General features: G+C 41.6%; 1 protein-coding gene across 1 annotated transcript; it reads left to right on the top strand.

The window, feature by feature from the left end:
* Window positions 1-11,549: 11,549 nt before the first annotated feature.
* On the top strand, window positions 11,550-18,543 carry KCNK18 (potassium two pore domain channel subfamily K member 18). The gene is made up of 3 exons (XM_007056315.3): window positions 11,550-11,766; window positions 13,148-13,294; window positions 17,512-18,543. The coding sequence occupies exons 1-3, from the start codon at window positions 11,550-11,552 to the stop codon at window positions 18,336-18,338; spliced, it is 1,191 nt and encodes a 396-aa protein (XP_007056377.2). The 3' UTR covers window positions 18,339-18,543.
* Window positions 18,544-21,134: the final 2,591 nt, after the last annotated feature.

The following is a 21,134-nucleotide window of genomic DNA, read 5'->3' as shown; positions in this document are numbered from 1 at the left end:
TTTCAAAAGTGCTCCACAAGCAGCAGTTTCCCATTGCAACACGCCTAGCTGGCTTGCGAAAAAGCTCCGCACAAAAACTGTGAAGCTCTTAAGAATAAGTGGGCAGATTTTCTAATTATTTGTAATGTGTCATGGGATTCACTCCACTCACTGAGGTGACGCCTCCTTTTGGCTCCTCTCAGTATTAGCTCAACACTGGTTTAATGCCTCCTTTTGTGGTTTCTCAGCCCTCTTGTCCTGATCTCTCACTTGGCAGCCTCTTTCATACTCTACAAGCTACAGCACTTCTTCATGGCTTGGCCCTCCAGCCAAGTCATTACAGTGCCCCCCACCCCCCCTTCAGGGTATCAAAGTCTCTCTAACCAAACTGCCTCAGTCAGTCTTCAAAGTCCACTGCCCGGTCCATGCCATTCCCACAGTGGCAGGTAGGGGAACCCAAGCCTGCCCTCTACACTGGGTTCCAGCCTAGAGACCCTACAATCAGCAGCTAAGGCCCACACAGCCTTACCCTCGCTGCTGTATTCCCTAGGCTCCATATATATATATATATATATATATATATATATATATATATATATATATATATACAGAAAGAGAGACACCCACACACCCACACCTCTCTTTCTGTTCTCTTCTTTCTGGTTTTATACAAGCCCAGCCTCTTCCTACCTAGCTGGGCTTCAGGTTCAGTTAGGGTTGTATATCCAGCCTACACCTTACCCAGGTGCAGCCCATCCTGTCAAATAGCCTCTTCTTGAGCCATTTTCACCCCACACCATCCCTTCAGCGGTGGGGTGAGGTGCACACCCCATCATATAGTGTCATATAGCCTCGGAGTCTCAGTCATGGATCAGGACTCCCACTGTAAGAGTTGGATCCAGCAAAAACCATCTGCAGCCTTCCAAGCCCCACAAGTCCTTGAAGGCTGCGGATGTGGATGCTGTGGCAGACAAACTTGTTCAAAGGCCCTGAAAGACCAGAAACTACAAACAAATCAGTTCTGTGAGTGTGCGCTATGGAAGTGGGTAGGGAATAGACAGTTCATGCAAATAACCTCCCTGCCTCCCACACTCAACTCCTTGTGTGGGTTTATTTACTCCTCCGGAAATACATCACAGAAACAATTTCAGAGGCAATTAGAAAATAAAAAAGCCCGACAGCAGTATTTTCCTGGGGAGAATCCCACGCTCCATTAACTCTACAGTAAAATGCAGTGGGTTGGTTTGTTTTAAGAAGATGTTTGAAGTCCTTGAAATTATTTTTGATCACCTTTAATTTTGGGCAGAGGATTACACACCCACCCGCCCTCTATAATGTAGCAGAGAAGAGCACATTTGTGTGCTGGGATAGCCAAAGTAAGAGGAAGCAAAGCAGAGAACAGGAATGTCGTTTGAGTGGTGAGTTTATAATAAATATTCCCACTAGGCCTTTATAGAAAAAGGGCAAACGCTGCTCTCTCTTCTCTCATTACATTGGGTTGAATGAGTTTAAATGAATGAAGAATCTGCTCAAATTCTGTTACAAATTGACCAGTTCTGCACTAGTTCTTAGGACAGCGCTTAACATAAATAAGCTGTGAATTTCTGCTGTCAGAGGTGTGCCTAAAATGAGTGCTCAATCACAGATTAATGAAAAAAAATAAATATGGTACTTTGTTGTGGGCGAACTAGCTCTCTAGTGGAATGGCTTGCTGAGCTAATTGCTTTCATTCATATAAACATCTGATGATACAGATGGAGATGGATAAAGTGTTTGTGTGCTGTAGTAAAGAAACCAACAAGGATGGTTCCTGCTGTCCCCCTGGCATGTTAATGTAGGCCCTCTGCATATTTTAAAATGGATCTTAATTATACATTAAGCTGATGGTTTCAGGATGCTACAGCTTCTCTCTTTTTCCAACTCACACTGGGTGTAAGAAGCCTTTGTAAAATCATTTCATTTCCTATGAATGTATAAGACAATGGCAACGAGAGTTTAGGCAGGCATCCATAAGATCAGAGACTCTCCGGGGCATCAGCCTCTACAGCTATAGACAGTTCCACTTGCAGCAGAACTGGTGTGCAGGCAGGGACAGGGTTTGGGAAAGCCTCAAAGGTGAAGTCTACCATGTGTGTGGCACAGAGGCCAGCTGCATTGAGGCCCCTTGTATGCTACCAGGGAGTGGGTGTTTAGGGACAGGTGGTGGCACTGTGTGGATCTCCAGTCCTTTCCCACTCTGTGGGGGATAATGGGCAAAGGAGTCACAGAGGCTGGAATAGTGGCTCTGTAGCATTCTTCCTCATTTGACTCCACAGAGATCCTGGGTACCGAGCCATGCATCAGACAAACGATTTGGATCTGTCTGTCTATTTGTTCTGCATGCTCAAAGAATGGCACACATAAGGATGGGATATATCTTCAGCAAGACACATGGAGATACACAGCTCCCAGGTCTATTAAGTATAGCGGTGACACATATCCCGCACTGAACTATGGAAATGTGCTCCTTGAAACACTGCTGTAAAGCACTTCTTAGCAATATGCAACTTTGCAGTTTCTGTGTAGGGCAACTTTAGAGAAATCAATCAATAAAAGACATCAATAATTCACCTAAAAGCAATATTCACAGAAGCATAACATTAAATGGAGCTACTATAGGGTATAGCAGAATATTTTTCAAGTAGATATTCAGAAAGGAGGGGATCTGGTCTTCTTTTGATGAGACAGGAATATTCACAGCAAGCCAGCACCTCAAGTGTTAAGAGTTCGGAAGCCCAGTTTTGCTGTGGTTCAGTGGCTTAGCCTGACTTTGGGTCAGATACTGATAATTGTACTGGGTGGCAAACAGGTGTTCAGATACTATTTGGATGAGGGTCACCTCTCACATATCTATAAAAGTGCAAGAGAGATGTGGGTGGGTGGACTGGTTGGTTTCAAGGCTGGAGCAGCCAAGCAGAAGTGGCCTGGGGTGTTCTGCCTGGGAAGGGCAAAGGAAGGCAGAATATCTTCGTTAGGCAGAGGAGAAGAACACACCACCAGTCGCACTAAGTGCTGCCTTGAAAAGGTCCAGCATGGACTGTCCTGCTCCATCATCTCTATGTGCCTGGCTGCTAGCAGGTGTGCAGGATGGTAGTATCCTGACCAAGTCCCTAGCCTGCCCTCCCACAGGTTGCTGTAGTGCGTATTTTTTCTGGGTGCACTGCTGGGGCACGGAGAGGCGTTCTGCACAAGAGCACACAGACGTTTAGTTTTAAGACTACCACACATCTCATTTTGTAGGTAGATGATCTTTTTATCCTTGGGGATAATTTGTAAGGAAAGTTGGACGTGTGTTGGGGTTCTGTTCTCTAGGGTTTTTTGGTAACCAGCAACTTCCAGGGATGGCCTGCGTTGGCTGGTGGAGAAGATTCCTTTGATCTCCAGATTGACAACATGGTGGTCCAGGCAGGAGAGTGGTGTGCTTTCCCATATTTCTGAGGCTAGACTGTGACTGTCCAGATGGCTGGAGGACTGAGGCAGCTTTTGAGAAAGCCATACTAATCATACTGACCAGGAAATCCTGGGCCAGCATGATGTGGCACCGTACAGCTAGATTTAGATGAGTTGCTGTGGAATAACTTTTTAAAGAAAATGTATGAAGCCAATACAAAAACTGTAATCACCTGCAGCCACAGATTTTATGAACAGGTGGAAATGACATGAAATGGCAGCAATATTCACAGAAGCAGCCAGCCACTGTTCCTTTTTCATTCAGATTTCCGTACTGCTGGGAGATTCATTGTGGACAGTGGTTGCCTTTCATAGAGTCTCCCTTGACTTGAACCCACCACTTATGCAGAAATACCACCGTTTCTGTGAAGCGTATGCATAGCTATGTTCTCACTCACAATTGGTGGAGAGCAGGAAGATAGCTGGGGAGCAAACTCATATGGTGCTTCTAGATTCAGAAATGACAGCACCTGAGCTCCTCTATCCCACCACTAGCGACGTCATAAACATTAACACAAGCAGAAGGTATATCGCAACTTCTTGCCCAATAACCTCTGTACCTTCTTCCACACAGCCCCTGTGCATGGGATGAACTGCTTGAGCTGATCTGGCTCCTTTATCCTGTCCACATTGAAGCCCCTCTTGAAGACTCGCTTCTCCTGTGCTGCGTATGATGAATTGCAGTGACTTGAATAAAAATGGTCCATTGTTGGACTTCTCTGTCTGTTTTTGGATTGTAAGCTCCTTTGAACAATGACCACCCAGTCTCAAATGTTTGGAAAGAGTCAAACACATCTTGGGCAGTGTCATAAATTAAAAATTGATAATAGTGTTAGAGGAACGTCTCACTCTTTACTATGACACCAACCCATTCTTATGTATTGATGGCAGCTGCTTTTCGGGGGTTGAGAGTACAAGCTGTTTGGGGCAGGGCCCGTCATTTTGTTCTGTGGTTGTACAGCCCCTAGCACAATGGGGCCCTGATCCATGACTGGGGCTTCCAGGCACTACCGCAATACAAATAAATAATAATAATAAAATATTTTAGTGCAAGCTAAGGCTTTTTACCCTATGGCTTAAAAAAAAAGTTCCTTCCCTGTGTCTGAAATGAGCACTGACTTATATAGTCAATAGAAATTAACCCTGTTCCTGGCACATGGCTTTATGGATAATCTCCTTTTAGGGTGAAGTTCAAGCTGTGCAGAAAGCCAGCACAAGCCCACACAGCACTTAAGCCTGATTTCGAGTGCTTAAGTGGGACTGAACTGGTGCATAGGCCATGTGCCACACCCTCTGCTAGGTTCATCATATAAAGCAGATACCCTTCATAATCCAATAGTTGGACGAGATGCTTTTCCATTAGTATCCAACATGCTGGGCATTAGGGGTGCTGTGATGCCCACAATATCCCTCAGGGATCCACCATATGCGTATTTATAATAGGCTAACAGCTAGTTGCTAATTTCTGTGGTTTTGGGGTCTCATTTTAAAACTTCTTATGCTGATGGTGTCATATCAATAATAAGATGAATAATTAAAACCTTTTCAAGAGGTAGGGATAGATTTGTCCTTTAGAATCTAGGATTTTGATTAACCAAAGTAGCGTAAAGTTGCGACCTCTGCTCTAATAGCTTACTGCATATGACGTCACATGTTCGAAGTGCTGTACAAACATTAATTCCAGAGAAACAACTTTCTGCTCTCTTTGGGGGTGAGCATCTTTGTTATAAAATGAAACTGTTCGACTGCGCTAGCCTCCTCTACACTAACGTTCTGTTCACTGCATTAATTCCGCAGTGACTTGAGCATTAGTAGAACCATGTTAATCTCCTTTGCTTATTTGGAAACCCGGAGCTCCTGCATTGCTTCTCAGCAATGTTTTATTAGCAGAACCTTGGAGTGAGGTCTCGCATTCCAAACACTAACGTCAATGTATTGATCCATATGTTTGTAACTGTACCGTGAAGCAAAATTAAACTATTCTCATCCAAATAACTAAGTACACTTAGTAATGCTGTATCCTTTGCTTTGGTTTGTTTGCATCCTGTTACCTGCAATGGGTCTTCCGTTCACGGGCATGAATTGCTGCACCGAATCTGCCAATGGCAGATATTTCTGCTTCTTGGACTAATTCAGAAAGGGGTTCAAGTAAGTGAATAGAAAAGGCTGAAGATGAAGAAATTCTGTCAGTCCTAGGCAGGAAGTGCTGTCTTAACTCAGACGATTTGGGCATTGGGTGATGCAGGAGAGAAAGGGAAAAGTCCATCACACAACTCCTGTTTGTAAAAGCCTTGGACTTCCCTCCAGCAGTGCAATTATTTTAAAGAACTGGGGTAAGGAGATCAGGAGTGATAATGCATTAATGCAACAAGCTCAGTAACAAGGTGAGTGGTGGGGTGGGGACAAGATTATGTTTTTCTCACTCCAGTGGTTGCACCTATACTTCCCTCTGACCTAATGCTATTTTTTGTAGGATGCCTAATGGCTTTCTACCCTGCCAGTGATTTCAGGGGCAGATGACTGACTAGCTTTTTCAGTGAACTACTCCCTTTCCCATTGCCTATTCATTGGGGGAAGAGGGCGAACTGGTTGGCATTTGCTGGGTGCCTGTGGTCTGCCTCTCTCCCTCCCACTGCGTCCTGCATGGTTGGGTAGCATGGGACTGTACGTTGCAGCAGCTGGTAGAGAGCAGGGAGCAGTACAGTTGGAACAGACAGCCAAGGAATCAACCATGGGACCAGACCCAGGGAGCAGTAAAGACCCAGCAGAGAAGTTTAGGCCAGCACCGGGACTGTGGTAGTGGATGCCAAATGCAACAGAGACACTAACTCAGCACTCTAAGCTCGCACCATAGAGAGACTGCGGCTGGAGCAAGCTGGATTTTGAATTGGTCCGTGGCTGATCAAGGTGATTGTTACTGGTAAAACTGTCTGTACTGATAATGAAATTGGAATGATTCCTGGTTAAATTCCTGCCTCCCCAAAGCCAATAAGAGGGGTCTCCATTGCAAGGGGCACCTGATGCCCATTGTTAGTAAGGGGAGCCCCTGCTTGGCAGGAGGCATTTTCTGGGTGCATGTGGCCTACTCCCTCAACCTCTCTTTTTCAGAAATGTTCCCTTGGATCTTAATGCAGCTTCTGCTCCCATGCATTTCATAGACTCATACATTATAAAGCCAGAAGGGACCTACGTGACCTTCTGCATAACATCCAATCTTGATTTAAAAATTTCTAGTGATGGAGAATTCACCAGAACCCTTAGTAAGTTATTTCAATGGTTAATTACCTTCACCATTAAAAATTATACTTTATTTCTAGTCTAACTTTGTCTAGCTTCAACTTCCAGCCACTGGATTTCGTTATACTTTTGTATGCTAAATTGAAGGACCCTGTAATATCAAATTTCAGTTCCTTGTGTAGAGAGACAAAAGGTGTGTTAGGGAATATCTTTTATTGGACAAGATTCTGTTGGTGAGAGAGAGACAAGCTTTCGAGCCACAGAGCTCTTCTTCTGGAGTTGGAAAGGTTCTCCCCTCCCACCTCATTTCTCTAATATCCTGGGACCGACACAGCTAAAATGACACTGCATAGTTCCTCATGGAGGTAGTTATACACTGAGCAAGTCCCCCTTAACATGCTCTTTGTGAAGCTCTGACATAGGGGCCCATTTGTGCCAGCTGGCAAAGCATTCAGTATCCTGTAACAGCAATTCCTACCAGGCCTGACAAACTCACTACACCAAGCAACCACTTTCATAGTATTTAATCAATACAGACTATTATATGAGGTCTTAAATGAAAGTCAGTGCCACAGTGGTGATGAATATCATTGTGAAATGAATGTACTGCTACTATGTAAGGAGTCATTTATATATACTGGCTATATGTTCCTAAGGTCTCTATTAAGGCTGAGCTGACAGACAGGTTTCTGCCAAATAAAGGAGGTTTATTCACCTTTCCTGATCCGTCAGTACATTAAGTAAGCATTGTAAGGTAACACAGTGGAAAGTCATTTACAATACATACAAAGACAACAGGAGGATATGAAATCAACTGAAAAAAACAAGCGACAGGGGTTCTACTACCTCTGAGGACAGACAACGAACTTTTGGGATATAAGGCAGAGGCACAGATGCTCCCCTTTATTCTGAACCTCAGAAGTATTTGGGCAACGTGATTACATTCATGAAAACAGTGAGATCAACTTATTTAGAGAAAAGCTTAATCTGCTAAGTTTAGGCTCTAGGAATCATGTTATGAATTTATTTTATACATAAACCTTCTGTTTCCATTATCCATACTCACTCTCTCTTAAATCTTAGTTAATAAATTTATGATTGTTTTCACTATAAATATACCTCAGTGCTGTGGTATTATATAAGGAGCTTGTTGAATCACACAAGTTGGTGTGTACACTGTTCCTTTGGGGACAGCAGACCTGTGTTACTGTGAATGTTCAGTGGATAGGGGCTGAATATTACAGGGGATTGCTTCAAAGGGGCTCAGGGACTAGGGTGCACCTATTTTTTAATGTACAAGATAAAGTAAGGCCAGCATAGTTCAGAGGAGAGTGTTTGGGTGGCTAACAAAGTGGAACTGTCAGGGACCTGACACCCAATTGAGCACAAACAAGTCTCTTTATAGCCAGAGGCAAGGGAGTAAGAAGCTGACTCCCAGTTCTGGGCAACCCAACAACCATCACATAAGCTAAACAGATTGAGCTCTATTCGTTTTTACTATACGGATTGTTTTCTCATTCTTTAAATCATTCTCATGGCTCTTCTCTGAACCCCCACTAATTTATCAGAATCCTTCTTGAATTGTGGGCACTAAGAGTGGACACAATATTTCAGTATCAGTCACACTTGTGTCAGATATAGAGGTAACATATCCTCCCTACTCCTACTTGATATTCCCCTGTTTATACATCCAAGGATCACATTAGCCCTTTTGGCCACAATATTGCTCATGTTCAGCTGATTATAAAGGCACTGCTTCCCTAGATAGAGTCTCCCATCTTGTAAGTATGGCCTACATTCTTTCTTCCTACATGTATACATTTAGCCATATTAAAATGTTTGAGGCTGGCTTACCAAGTGATCCAGATAACTCTGTCAGGTGACCTGTCCTCTTCATTGTTTACCACTCCCTTAAGCTGTGTGTCATCTGCAAACTTTATCCATGATAATTTTACGTTCTCTTCCAGGCCATTGCTAAAGCATAGAGCCAGGAACCGATCCTTGCAGCCCACCACAAGAAACACACCCATTCTGATTCTCTGTTTACAATTATGTTTTGAGACCCATCAGTTAGCCAGTTTTTAAATCCATTTAATTTTTGCTTTGTTGATTTTGTATTGTTCTATTTTCTTAGCCAAAATGTTGTGTTGTACCAACTCTAATGCCTTACAGAAGTCTATTACCTTTATCAATCAAACTTGTAATCACATAAAAAAGTCAAGTTAGCCTGACAAGGTCTATTTTCCATAAACCCACATTTTAAAATGTCAGTAATGACTGGGCTGGACTACCCCAAAGTGCACTTCAGTATGCAGAGATATTCATGCTCATGTGACAATGGGGAGCAGTGAATACTACCGTGCATTTCCGAACAAAAACAAGCCAAATCCTCCAGTTGTTAGGTACTGAGTGCTTTCAATTTTCATTGATTTAAGAGTGCTTAGGTCTTTGCAGGACTAGGATCTCAGTTCTTACTCACACACTGTTCCCATGGGAGTCAATGCCTCATGCAAACTGTAGCAGAGTCATAATCTGTCCTTGTATAATTTCTATAAAATACTTACAAACACCTACCATTTGCATTAGACTTGTTGAAAAAGAAAAAGCTTGAACCTGGCTAGACATTGTGTTACATGGACTTGGATAGTGGGGCATTTAATACTTGAAAGTACAGTATATTGAATGTAATGGAGTTTGATTGAAGAGCATCTAAAAAGCAGATCTGTTGACAAAATGATGGATGGTTATATGCAGGAAGAGTTATAATTGATTATCTAAAAGCCTCTCTGTGTACAAAGAAAGGACTTTCTAATTTGAACTTTTGTAATCAAAGAAAACCAGATGAACTACAAATGGTAATATACATTTATTGGTACTGGATTAATTAAATCTTGCAGGTTTGCCCAAAAACCTTTTCAAGTGTCATCTCTAGAGCAATGTGTATTTGCACTAATGAAAGAAATGGAATTCAGAAATGGCCTTTAGGAAATGCATAAGTTGTGCAGTCCATTAATATGAAAAGGAAATGCAGACTGCAAAAATCTCTCTCAGTGCTAGTAGCATTAACTCAATTTGGACTAGCTTGTGGTTATCACAGTTTGCTTTTAAGCATTTGAGCCCAAATGTGTAACACAGTGACAGTGGGAAATGCTTTAGATTAAGCAGCTAATGTAAAAATCATTTAGTGAATATATTTTTATCAAATTCTCTCATTGCTGCAAGCTCTGAGCTTGATACTTCAAGTGGCTGAGGATGTCCTGGGAATTGTGAAGCCATCTGTGGTCCTACTGAATATCAATGGGGCTGAAGGGTTCAGCACACATTATAGGACTGAGGCTGAAATCTGAAAAGCAGGTGATAAAATCATAGAATCATAGACGATTATGGTTGGAAGAGACCTCAGAAGGTCATCTAGTCCCTAGGACAAGTCATGCCACCACCATGATTACAATCCTGTGATGTGAAAATGCTGTAGGCTTTCTTGCTAATTAAAACTGAACTACAAAATATACACATGAACAATTTTCAAGTGTTTTATGGGTGCATTTGTGTAAGACCAAAAAGAGCAGCTTAAACAGCAAAAAGGATTTCTAGGTCTATTGCCTAAAAATGATATACCGGTCCAGTGAAAAATAAACAACCAAACAACAGTCAGTCATATAGTCTTTTGTACCAGGGACTAAGCCCTGAAAAGCCAGCTGAAGATCAGAATGCAGCTCCCAGTCCCTGCTTCCCTAGCAGATGGGCCAAGCTGGGATGAACACACCACGCTTTGGAGCTCCACCACGGCGCACAACCGAGGATCCAGCTTACAGATTTTAAGGCCAAAAGGGATCATTATGATCAGCTAGTCTGCTCTCCTTCATAGCAAGGGCCATAACATCTCAGCGGCTGCACCTCAGTATCTTGTGGGTGCACTAGAGGATTTTCAGGCTTCGTTTAAAGCCTTACAAGAGATGGAGAATTTACCACATCCTTTGTAGCCTGTTCTAGTTACCCTCACTGTTAAAACAGCAAAGGACAGTGACAGTGCTCATCACTTTCAGTGTCTCAGAGTGAGGGATAACAGTGAGAGCTTTGATTTTGAAGGTGGATCACAAAAAGTCACTAGCATGGGGCTAACTCCATTCTTACTCACTGAAGTCAGTGGCAGTTTTGCTTAAATAAAAATTGGGCGAGAATTGGGCAAGGACTTCATGGTTTGGCCTCATAGATAAAATCCATTACACTTAAAGAAAATAACCAATAGAAGGGGGCCTTAATGCCACAGCAGCTTAATGCATCAGTAGGAGAGATGGAATTATTCTGCAGCCCTGAGGGAATGACCATTAGTATAATGGTAGAGTTCCAGCACTGTCTGCCTCTGATAAATTATAGGTCTCTCCCCTTCATTCCTGGTGGAATGTTCCATATCACATACATGTCCTTTTTCTACACTGTGCATCTTTTCATCTATTACTGGGAAATTTGCTTCCATTGTGTCAATGAAAAGCAAAAGCTGAAGTTCAGTACAAGAAACTTTAAACTGCAATTAAGTCCAATAGATACATACAATAGCTGGTTATCTGTGTGCATTACAGCTCTCCCTGATCAATAGTAATTCAGTGCTATAGCATGCTGTATCATCATCTGACAGATATTTTAAGACTTGATTAGTCCTAGGCTCTTTCCAGGGCCCATTGGGACACTACTACAGTGTTCAGTTATAAAGTCCTGCCTTCTGAAAGCATGAAACAGAGGATTTCTCATTTCCCAGATGGGAGAGGCCTCACTGAAATGCCACAGATTTCTCACTTCCCTCTTTCTAAAAGCTCTAGCTGATTTTTCCTAACAGAGAGTTGAGGATGGAACTTAGCTCTCGTCCCCAGCAAGACAAAAAGATGTGCACAAGAGTGTTTTGGGCAGTGTTTCCTCATGCCTGCTTCATCTCTTCTCTAGTGATCTATGCTTTTCTGGGTGCGGTCATGTTTGCTCACATTGAGGGTAACAGAAATTGGAATGAAAGTGAAGAATATAAGGATTTTATGCTGGATCTGTGGAACCTCTCAAAGGATTTAACAGGTATGTGCAGTAATAGAAAAATGACTTCGCTTACAGGGTATTACTAAACCCCCTGTCATTCAAATTAGATCTCTTAACTTGTGACTATATACTTCAAAATAATGAAGGGTAAGCTTGGAAGTAGCTTTAGAGTGTATTTATTTGCTTTAATTATGATTTCCAGGCTGTAAACTTCCACGGTCCCTATGTGAATGTTTGATGAGATTTTTGTAGTGCTTATCTACTTCTCTTTTTCTTGCATCACTGGAAAGATTTAAAGTTACCCTGGGTAGCTAAAGAGTGAAAGAGATTGCTTAGCTATTGTAACAAGCTCAGTTTAGAGTCTCCTTCATCCCTCATGGGGTCTCCTCTAGTCACGTAATGATAGGAGGTCAGCCTGCTGCCTTACAAAACAAAAACATAACAGTTCAGAAAGTCAAAGAAAAGCTGGATCCTAATAATCATTTATGTGAAGGATGGGTCCAACTACAGGGTATATAATGTCAGGATGGCAAAAAAAGAGAGGGTGGTGAGGGCTGGGGTGGTAGCACTTATTCATTGTCTACAGCAGACTAAATAGACAAAAGAGCTTTTAGTGAATGGTCACTGGCTCTTTCTGGGGCTCGTCTACACTTAAAAATTTACCAAAATAGCAACTCCAGAATAATTATTTCAGAAGGGTTATTTATTTCAGTAGAAACCCTCTGTGGACACTTATTCCAGAATATGAGTGCCTTTTTTCCACTGCACTTACTCCATTTTGGAAGTGATCTTTATCGGGGAGGGATTACAGGGGGTAAGTCACACTCCAAAGATGCCTATATGTGCAGGCTATAGGAGTAGCTGCTAGAGATAATGCATTTGGTATTTATCCACAGGTAGGGGCCATGGGTCTCAGCAGTAGACCACAAATAGAGACTTTTCTGTTTATCTTCTGATTACAAATTGTTTTACTTTCTTAAGTAAAAGACAATGCTGGTTGCACCTCTTTTCCCTCTCACCTCTGTCTCCCCCAGTTCAATCATTCAATCAGAAGAAGAATAAACCAGATACCTAAAAGAAAAGAGCTAGATGTCACGAAAGACAGATGTCAAATTTTGTGTCATTCTCCTTTTGGTATATTTTCTATCTTTATCTTTTTAAAAATTACCCAGTTTCTTTGTACTCATTTTTTAACGTTATATGCTTTCACGCATCACTCCCCCCCCCTCCGCGTTTCTTCACCACAGCTACTAGCCTGACTCTACTTACAGCATGGGCAAAGATTTTGTGTGTGGATATGTTCTTCTTTTAAAGTAACAGAGCCAGATCTTCAGCCAGTATAATGGATTTATGCTGATTTACAGCAGCTGATGGTGTGGCCCAGAGTCTTGAACCACAAGCTGTTTTGTTATTGTAACAGAAAATATGACAGAAAACCAGGAGACATTTAAGAAAAGAGCCCATGCACTGTTCACCAAAGCTAAGTTGGAATGGTTTGCTGATCCAAAAGAACAATGGTCTTTCCTCGGGTCTCTCTTTTTCTGCTGTACTGTGTTCACAACAGTGGGTAAGTTCTGAGGTAAAGTACACTTAACATTTGATGCTAATCTCTGCATTTAACTCATGGGTTTCATCCAATGAATTCACAAAGGAACAAACTGTATTTGTAGTGAGTAATTCAGGTTAAAATGTTATCCAGAGCTCTGTAACCCTCTTCCAATGCATTTTAGCTCTTAGATTTTTGTAATTGCACATGCAAATTAGATGCTCAGTTGCATGCACACATGGTCCTCATGACTTAATGAAACTTTTTTGTAAAAAAAAACCAAACAAGTTTTCTCTATTGTTTTGGGTCAAAATGTGCTCTTGCCCTCCCCACTGTTGTGTATTATTCTGGGTGTTGCCCTCCACCTGTGAGGATGTGATCTGATTTTAAAGAGCTTCACAGTTGTTTAGGTTGTAAAGTGTGTTATAAATATAAGGCATTATAATTAATTCTTTCTTGCGTATCCACCGAGACATATTGAGAATGGCTAGTCAAGCTTCTATTAAGTACTCCTGAAATTTTCCATTCCAGCTCCAGGTGTAGACGGATGACCTATATACAAACAAAAATGACCTGTTGTAGTCCCTTCTCTACAACACTACCAGGTGCTACTTTCCATGTGCTCCTGCTGTTCTTCTTGACACCACTCTCACACGCTGGCAAACGCAGGTGGTGACTAAGTCTTCCACATAGAACCATTCAGTTAGAATGTGCATGCCTGAGACAATGACCAAAGCCACCTTTTGTGAGGGAAGGTCAGGAGGCAGCAAGCAGCAATCCAGAGAGGCTAACAAGGAAAGGGACAGAGATAGAAGATTTCTAGGGTGGACATGTGTTTTTTTAAAGAAGGTAACGTGGTCAGATATCCAGCTGAAACCTGCATTTATTCAACTGACCAAAATTCAGTTAGACTAAATATGGGTATGAAAAGTTATCTGACATAATCCTTCAGCATAAGATATGACAGAATCCATAGTTTCCAAAAAACGCGCACACCCATTCCTCTAAAAGTGCTTGTACTCAGAATTCATCCTCATGTATAACCTCAGCTATACTCCTCCCTATTCAATTTTGCTATTAAGAAATCAGTTTCAAGATCTTAAGTTGTGTGGTTAAAGTTCCTTGCCACTCCTCAGTCCAGAGGTTCTCAAGCTGTGGTCTGCGGACCACCAGTGGTCCGCGAGCTCCATTCAGGTGGTCAGCGGATAGTTCCCTCTAAGGTGCGCTCTTGGGTGGCCACACACGAGAGAATGAAGGGCCACCCACCTAATTAGTGGAGCCGTGTAGGCGTGGCTCCACTAATTAGATGCCTGGACCCCGCAGAAGACACACATGTAAGGTGAGGTGGTGGCCTCAGGGGGAATAGGGAGTAGGTGGGAAGGGGCAGTGGAGTTAGAAGAGGGGGTGGGGGAAATGTGGGACATGCAGGGCTGTGGCAGCCAGAGAAAGAGGTGACTTTCCTCAGCTCCAGAGCTGCAGCTACCAGGGAGAGATGGCCCTCCTTCCCAGCCTCAGCTCTGTGGCTGCTGTGGCGGGGGAGCGACCCCCATCCTTTCCAGTCCCAGCTCAGGGGCTGCTGAGGTGGGGGACAGAGGGAGAGACCCCTCTCGTTCCCAGCCTCAGTTCACAGGCTACTATGGCGGGGGAGAGAGGGCACATCCATCGCATTAGAAAGGTAAGACTGCTGATATTAAAATATGAGTTGTGTGCTTTTATCTGTAGAACAAAAAAACGTTAATTATTATTAAGGTGGCTTTTTTATATAGTGCTTTTATCCAAAGCGCTTTACAATAGTTAGCTAATGGTACAAACATTTGGAAAGATCATTAAGTGATCTGCCAAGACCCTCAGCAATTTTCAAGTGGTCCACGAAAAAAAAGTTTGAGACCCACTGCCTTAGACTATTTTCTTTGGTTACCCCTTTCTGCCCTTCCCTGGCTGTTAATCTTCCTCTCTGTTACATTTTAAAAAAAAAAATCCATCTGTTTTCTTTACAGCACAGAACCAGCATGAAATCACACCAGGGTGGTTATTATACATGCAATGTCCTGCACCATTGGTTTTCTAGATATGACTGAACTACCCCACAAGTACCTCTGCGTATTAGGCAGCGGATGAGCTACAACCAGAGATGGGTGTGTCTACACCTGCACCTTTGCTTATGGGACTTCTGTGAGAGAGGCATCAGGGTTTTATTTATTTATTTTACTGACTCAGGCAAAATCCCGCCTGACTTCAATATAAGAGCTGATTTGTGGAATGGGTCTACATGGAAGTTTGGTTCGCTTCCATCTCTGCAATTTCATGTTCTTCCACAGAGAATATTTTGCTATTGCAAATGATTTAAAAAGGAAGACAAACCATAGTTTAAACTAGAAGCCATTAATTTCAATGGGAGTTTTGCTTGAGTAAGGACCAAAGGATCAGTTAAGGACACATTTTGCTTAACCATCAAACCAAACTGGCTAAGGATATAATCTAGTAAGTGCTGTAGCTGATGTTATTTTTGGAGGGAGTGCAACTTAAGAGGGTCTCGCACTAGGAATGCAAAATAGTTTCCTCTCTGGCGAGAAATGAGGAAGAAGAGGTAGCAGGTGCTAGTAAGTAGTAGTAAACATTTATGACAGGTAAATGTGTCCAAATCACTTACGTGATTTAGGATCTTAAGCCTTATTTTCAGAAGTGAGTTAGGCACCTAGAAGCACTCCTACTCCCCTCCAATGGGCTTGATCCAAAATAAGCCCTATTTGTCGACCTCCCCAGGAAGCTATATACCACATCTGTTTGCTTAGGCTCTTTGGGAGGTCTAAGATGCTTGGGGGTTTAGAGGAGGTGAGGAGCCAGGGATATTCATTTTTGTTGTTGATTGACAGCCATTTGTGTGGGGTGAGATCAGCTGTTGATTTGTTATTTGGCTGGATTATATCTGTAATAAATGTTAAAGCAACTATAACCTGTGACAGGCACTTTTATGTATATGAATCAGAATGAAAAAAGAAATCACTCTCTACATATTAATTATGGTAAATAATCCTCATCACTTACCTCTGCAGAGTAATAATTAGCATCCCCATTTCACAGATGTGGGAATGGAGACACACAGGATAAATAACGTGCCAAAGGCCACATATTGAGTTAGTGGCAGAGGCTGGATTAGAACATAAAGACTATAGCTATCTTTAGTAAGAATGAAGGTGACCTGGCAATTATACTCCAGTATTTGGTGTAATAATCTTAAAGGCAGCCCCCCAAAGTCATCTAAGAGGAAACAGTGTTCACTAAGGAAGAGAAAAGCATTTTTAAAAAAGGATTCTTTATGCCTTTTTGGAGGACAAAGAAGAGAACTTCCATTAAAAACTTTAATACAGTTTCTCTCTTATCTTTTCCCTAATGGAAATGCATTAACTTAGGGTTAGGGTTTTAACTTCACAGCCGAAGAAGCAATGGCATAACTGCAGGAAAGGAGTCCTATGTCCTAATTTAATTTGCAGTTGTATATTTTAGACTACCATTTTGTTACTTAAAATGATCATTTGGCAGTGGAAGTCTGGTAATACTTTTGCATTAGTTACATTTGATATTGGCACTTTTTAGATCATTAGAGTAAAGTGTTATTGGTTTCCAGCCATACTCTTCAATGGAGAAAATGTGTGTCCCCTAAAGCCCAGTTTTACAACTCTCCATATGTCAAATGCAACTCCTGTCATTAAAACCAGTTCTAACAAACTGTAAACAGTTTCAAATCATTGACAGTGACAATTATGATCAACAATGGCCCCGAGTCATAAGGTTTGAGGGTGTTGGGATTCATTGTTCCAAGTTATTAAACAGAATAACCAGTTGCAAAAATTCAGATTAGAATCCAGATCTGAATTTACCAAAATTCAGGGAGTTTTGATCTGGTGCTCCATTCTGGGTCAGTTTCTACATATGAGTTACCACATGCACAACTGTCTGCTTTCAGGTAAGTTTTATCGTTTGTGCATATGCTCTTTCAGAAGGAATACAGTGAAGGTCCTTCTGCTCTAAGTCACAACCACATACAACCCCCTCGCCCCTCCAGCCTAAGATGTTTTAAAAAGGATTGAGATAAATGTTAAAAAAAAAAAAAAAAGACCATACACACGATTGACTAAAATATCATCACACAAACTATTGATTTAAAACTGACAGTATTAAAAGTTCAATGTTTTGATTACAAAATAAATTGCAGTGTTCTATTTTTGTTTTGTTTTTAGGTTATGGCCATAGCTACCCTGTAACAAAGTTTGGAAAATATCTGTGTATGCTATATGCATTATTTGGCATACCTCTGATGTTCTTGGTTCTCACAGACCTGGGAGACATCCTTGCAACTATCTTATCCAAGTCTTACAATGAATTTAGAAAACTTCAGTCAAAAATGTTAGCCTCTAAACCAGCTAAACTGTGTTCTGGATGCATCTGTAAGAAAAACAAGGATATAAAAACTGGATCATCATTGCTTATGCAACACAAAATAGTCATCCAGGAACCTTTAAGTATCACGGAAGTGCTGAAAAGCCAATCTTCTGTTAAAAGGAAGTCACTGCAATACCGGAATGCTGAAATATTTGAAATGCTAATTGCAAGAGAAAATCAATACCTTATGCCACCAAGAATTAAAAAATTTGAAAGATGGAGTTCATGTCCCGAACTAGATTCAGGGAAGATGACCTGTGTCATCGAAAACTTTGGCAAAGAACTCGAAAAGCTAGATGTGCCCATCTTGCTAATGGCACTAATTGTCTTTGCATACATCTCCTGTGCAGCAGCTATTCTTCCAAATTGGGAAAACCACATGGATTTTGAGGAGGCTTTCTATTTTTGTTTTATTACCTTGACAACAATTGGGTTTGGTGATATTCACTTGCAACATCCCAACTTTTTCTTGTTTTTTTCCCTCTATATTGTCATTGGTATGGAAATAGTCGTCATTGCTTTTAAGCTGGGACAAGATCGATTGATTGGCTTGTACAAAAAGGTGATTTCATATGTTAGTAAGAAGACGTCAACACAGTATGAGAAGTATCCAGGTAAAAAATAGCCATCATTCCTCCCTGTCACATTCACTGGCGATTGCAGTCAGATGAAATTGTTCGTATGTTTTCTATTCCCTGCTTTATGGAAGGCTTAGAGGGGGCCATATTTCCCCCGCATTTACATGAGCTCCACTCGTCCTGAAATCAGTAGGAACGTGCTGTAAACTGGCGGAAGGCCTCAGGAGAAAATAGACAGGTGCAGTCAGGAAGGGTTTTCCTCAAGGGATATTATTTGTAACCAGAAAAAATAAAAAAACCCAAAACTAACATTTAAAAAACCCTCCCCCAGCTGGGATTCAGCTCTATCTTATAAGCCCTGGTAGTGGAGGTCTGTCTACCCACACGCAGTCTCTCCTCTCTGCCTCCCAAAGCGCTAAATTATGGTTCTTCCCCACAGCACCTGCAGAAGCTGAGCTAAGGCTAACCTCTAGTTCACCAGGACCAGACAGTGGCCCTGTCCCCTGTTACACACATACCCACTTTTCAATGGCAGAACTTGGCCTGAGATAATTAAGCATGATTAAGGTATGCACCCAACTAGCTGTTCATTCATGATATTAACACATCTAAGTTTCTTAATGGTCAGTGTAAGGTTAAAATTTAAAAAGGCCACATTTTCTCAAAACCCCTCCCCCCTCCAGCTGTTTTGTAGTGTTCAGGCAGTGCAAAGCAGACAGAAAACTGCTCCTAAATGGGTAGCTGGGGATTCCCCTTGGGTAGGGGAACCTGTGGGTGACACAAAGCCAGCCAGCATAGCTGGCTCCAGGGTGCCCACTTCCTGCTCCAGCACAGGGAGGAGTACACTGGACTCTGGTGATCTCTGACTGACAAAGCAGCCACTAGATGATCATTCTAGCTGATGTAACTAGTAGCAGTCTTAGGATGCTCTAAGTTATGCCTGGAGCCAAATGGGCTCTTGGCTGGCCCCAGGATCACAGAAGTGAAAAAACGGCTTAGCCATCTTTATCCCCTCATTCACTGCTCAGCCAGACCTGAGGATCTAGCCCAAAGTTTGTTACTTTGAGAATAATATTTCTTCTATAATGTTCAACATGTTTTTCCAGTTAGGAAGAGGATATTTGAAATCAAAGTTACATAAATATCATAGGTTTCAGAGTAGCAGCCGTGTTAGTCTGTATCCGCAAAAAGAACAGGAGTACTTGTGGCACCTTAGAGACTAACTATGCTCAAATAAATTTGTTAGTCTCTAAGGTGCCACAAGTACTCCTGTTCTTTTTATAAATATCATAGCTTTAGAAACTTTACTGTCTTGCACAGTGAAGCATTCTACTATAAATCAGTTCCCTGTATTAAGGATCAGCATTCGTATCCTTTCAACTCTTTGTAATCAGCGTAGTGTACATATGTTTATGGTGTTCATCAATAACATGCAGCTGCTAATCACAGTTTCTATTCTAGAGATAGCAATTTGTGGGAATGCATGCAACAAATCTGAGACTGTGTTATAACTTATGAACCTAGCTACTGGTATATTATTAGTGGGACAGTATGGTGTAAACTGACTGAGTTTGGGACTGGAACCCTAGAAGCCCTGAGTTCCAATCCCAACTTTGCCACTGACTTGCAGTGTGCCCTTGGGCAAGTCACTTCACCTCTGTCACTTCCCCATCTGTAAATAGGGAAACACCACTTACCATAGCCAAGGGTGTTGTGCAACTTACTTAGTTAATGCTTGTTGAATACTCTGAACCTGTAAAGCACAATATGTGTGCCAAGTATTAGTAATAATAGTTTTACTGAACAAAGATCCTATCATGCTAACTATATATCTTTTTATGTTTCAAAACTAGATACACACTCTATAAAGGAACTACTGCATTTAACCAACTCTATCTTAGCTTGTAAACTATAAGCATAAAACTTGAATTTGAATGAAGACTGTAAATATTATAGTGCATTTTGACCATTATGTGATGAACGTTATTTTTATTAGCAGGTTTGCCCTTTAAAGTTGATATTTTCTGAATATTTATATGGCATCTCTTGTAATCTCAATGAAGAATGGTGATTTATATTCAGTACTAATTCATAATGGTTATTAGTGGTAATTAAACACAGATGATGTACAAAATACATGCACAGATATAGAAAAATGTGTTGTATAATAAAATTAATAATAATAATAAAGAGCATGCAATTCCTGGTTAACTGTTTAAACATTAGCTCAGTTCAGGCTTCAGTGTAAAGTAGCTTCCATTCAAACAATTCTCATCTTGTGTCCGCAGAATTAAATGTGTCAGGATTAAGGTCTTGGACCTGATCCAAAGCACTCCGAAGCTCAGCAGAAAGACTCCTATTGACTTAATGGGCTTTGTATCATACCTGGACTGGCCTTTTTGTTTTTTCCTGACATTTTCTTTATGTTAGGGCTCAGTGCTGCAACTCTCACTCACAACTCTCCTTCCTCATGTGACTTGTCCCACTGACATCAAAGGGGATAACCTGTATACATAAGGATGGGCCCAGGATTAGGCCCGTATTGTTTTCTCACTAATAGAGTGCACTTGCATTTTGGCGTTTACTTTTTGTACTGATTCAGGAGCAGTTTGGCAGAGCACAATGCATGAGTCAATTGAACAGGACATGAGAAGAGATTCTAAGCGCCCAAATGCTCTGTTCACAGCACAAAGACTTGACTATATTGAGCCCTTTCATCTCTAGATCACCGGTTCAGATCTAGCCAAGATTTTAGTGGGGTAAGTGTTGATCACATCAGATGTGATCACCTTTTCAGCTTTCCATCTAGTTCCAGGAGGATGTGCATCTACTTCCTAAAAAAC

Source organism: Chelonia mydas, chromosome 7 (assembly GCF_015237465.2).
Source record: "Chelonia mydas isolate rCheMyd1 chromosome 7, rCheMyd1.pri.v2, whole genome shotgun sequence".
Taxonomy (NCBI): Eukaryota; Metazoa; Chordata; order Testudines; family Cheloniidae; genus Chelonia; species Chelonia mydas.
The sequence above is the reverse complement of the archived record's forward strand: the minus strand, read 5'-3'. Positions and strand labels throughout refer to the sequence as shown.

What these genes read in the sequence shown, in the direction of transcription:
- KCNK18 (XM_007056315.3), top strand. Translation starts at nt 11,550, where the DNA reads ATGGAACTTAGCTCTCGTCCCCAGCAAGACAAAAAGATGTGCACAAGA. An exon ending in CCTCTCAAAGGATTTAACAG is followed by an intron (nt 11,767 to 13,147) that starts GTATGTGCAGTA and finishes TTATTGTAACAG; the next exon opens with AAAATATGACAGAAAACCAG. An exon ending in TACTGTGTTCACAACAGTGG is followed by an intron (nt 13,295 to 17,511) that starts GTAAGTTCTGAG and finishes TTTTGTTTTTAG; the next exon opens with GTTATGGCCATAGCTACCCT.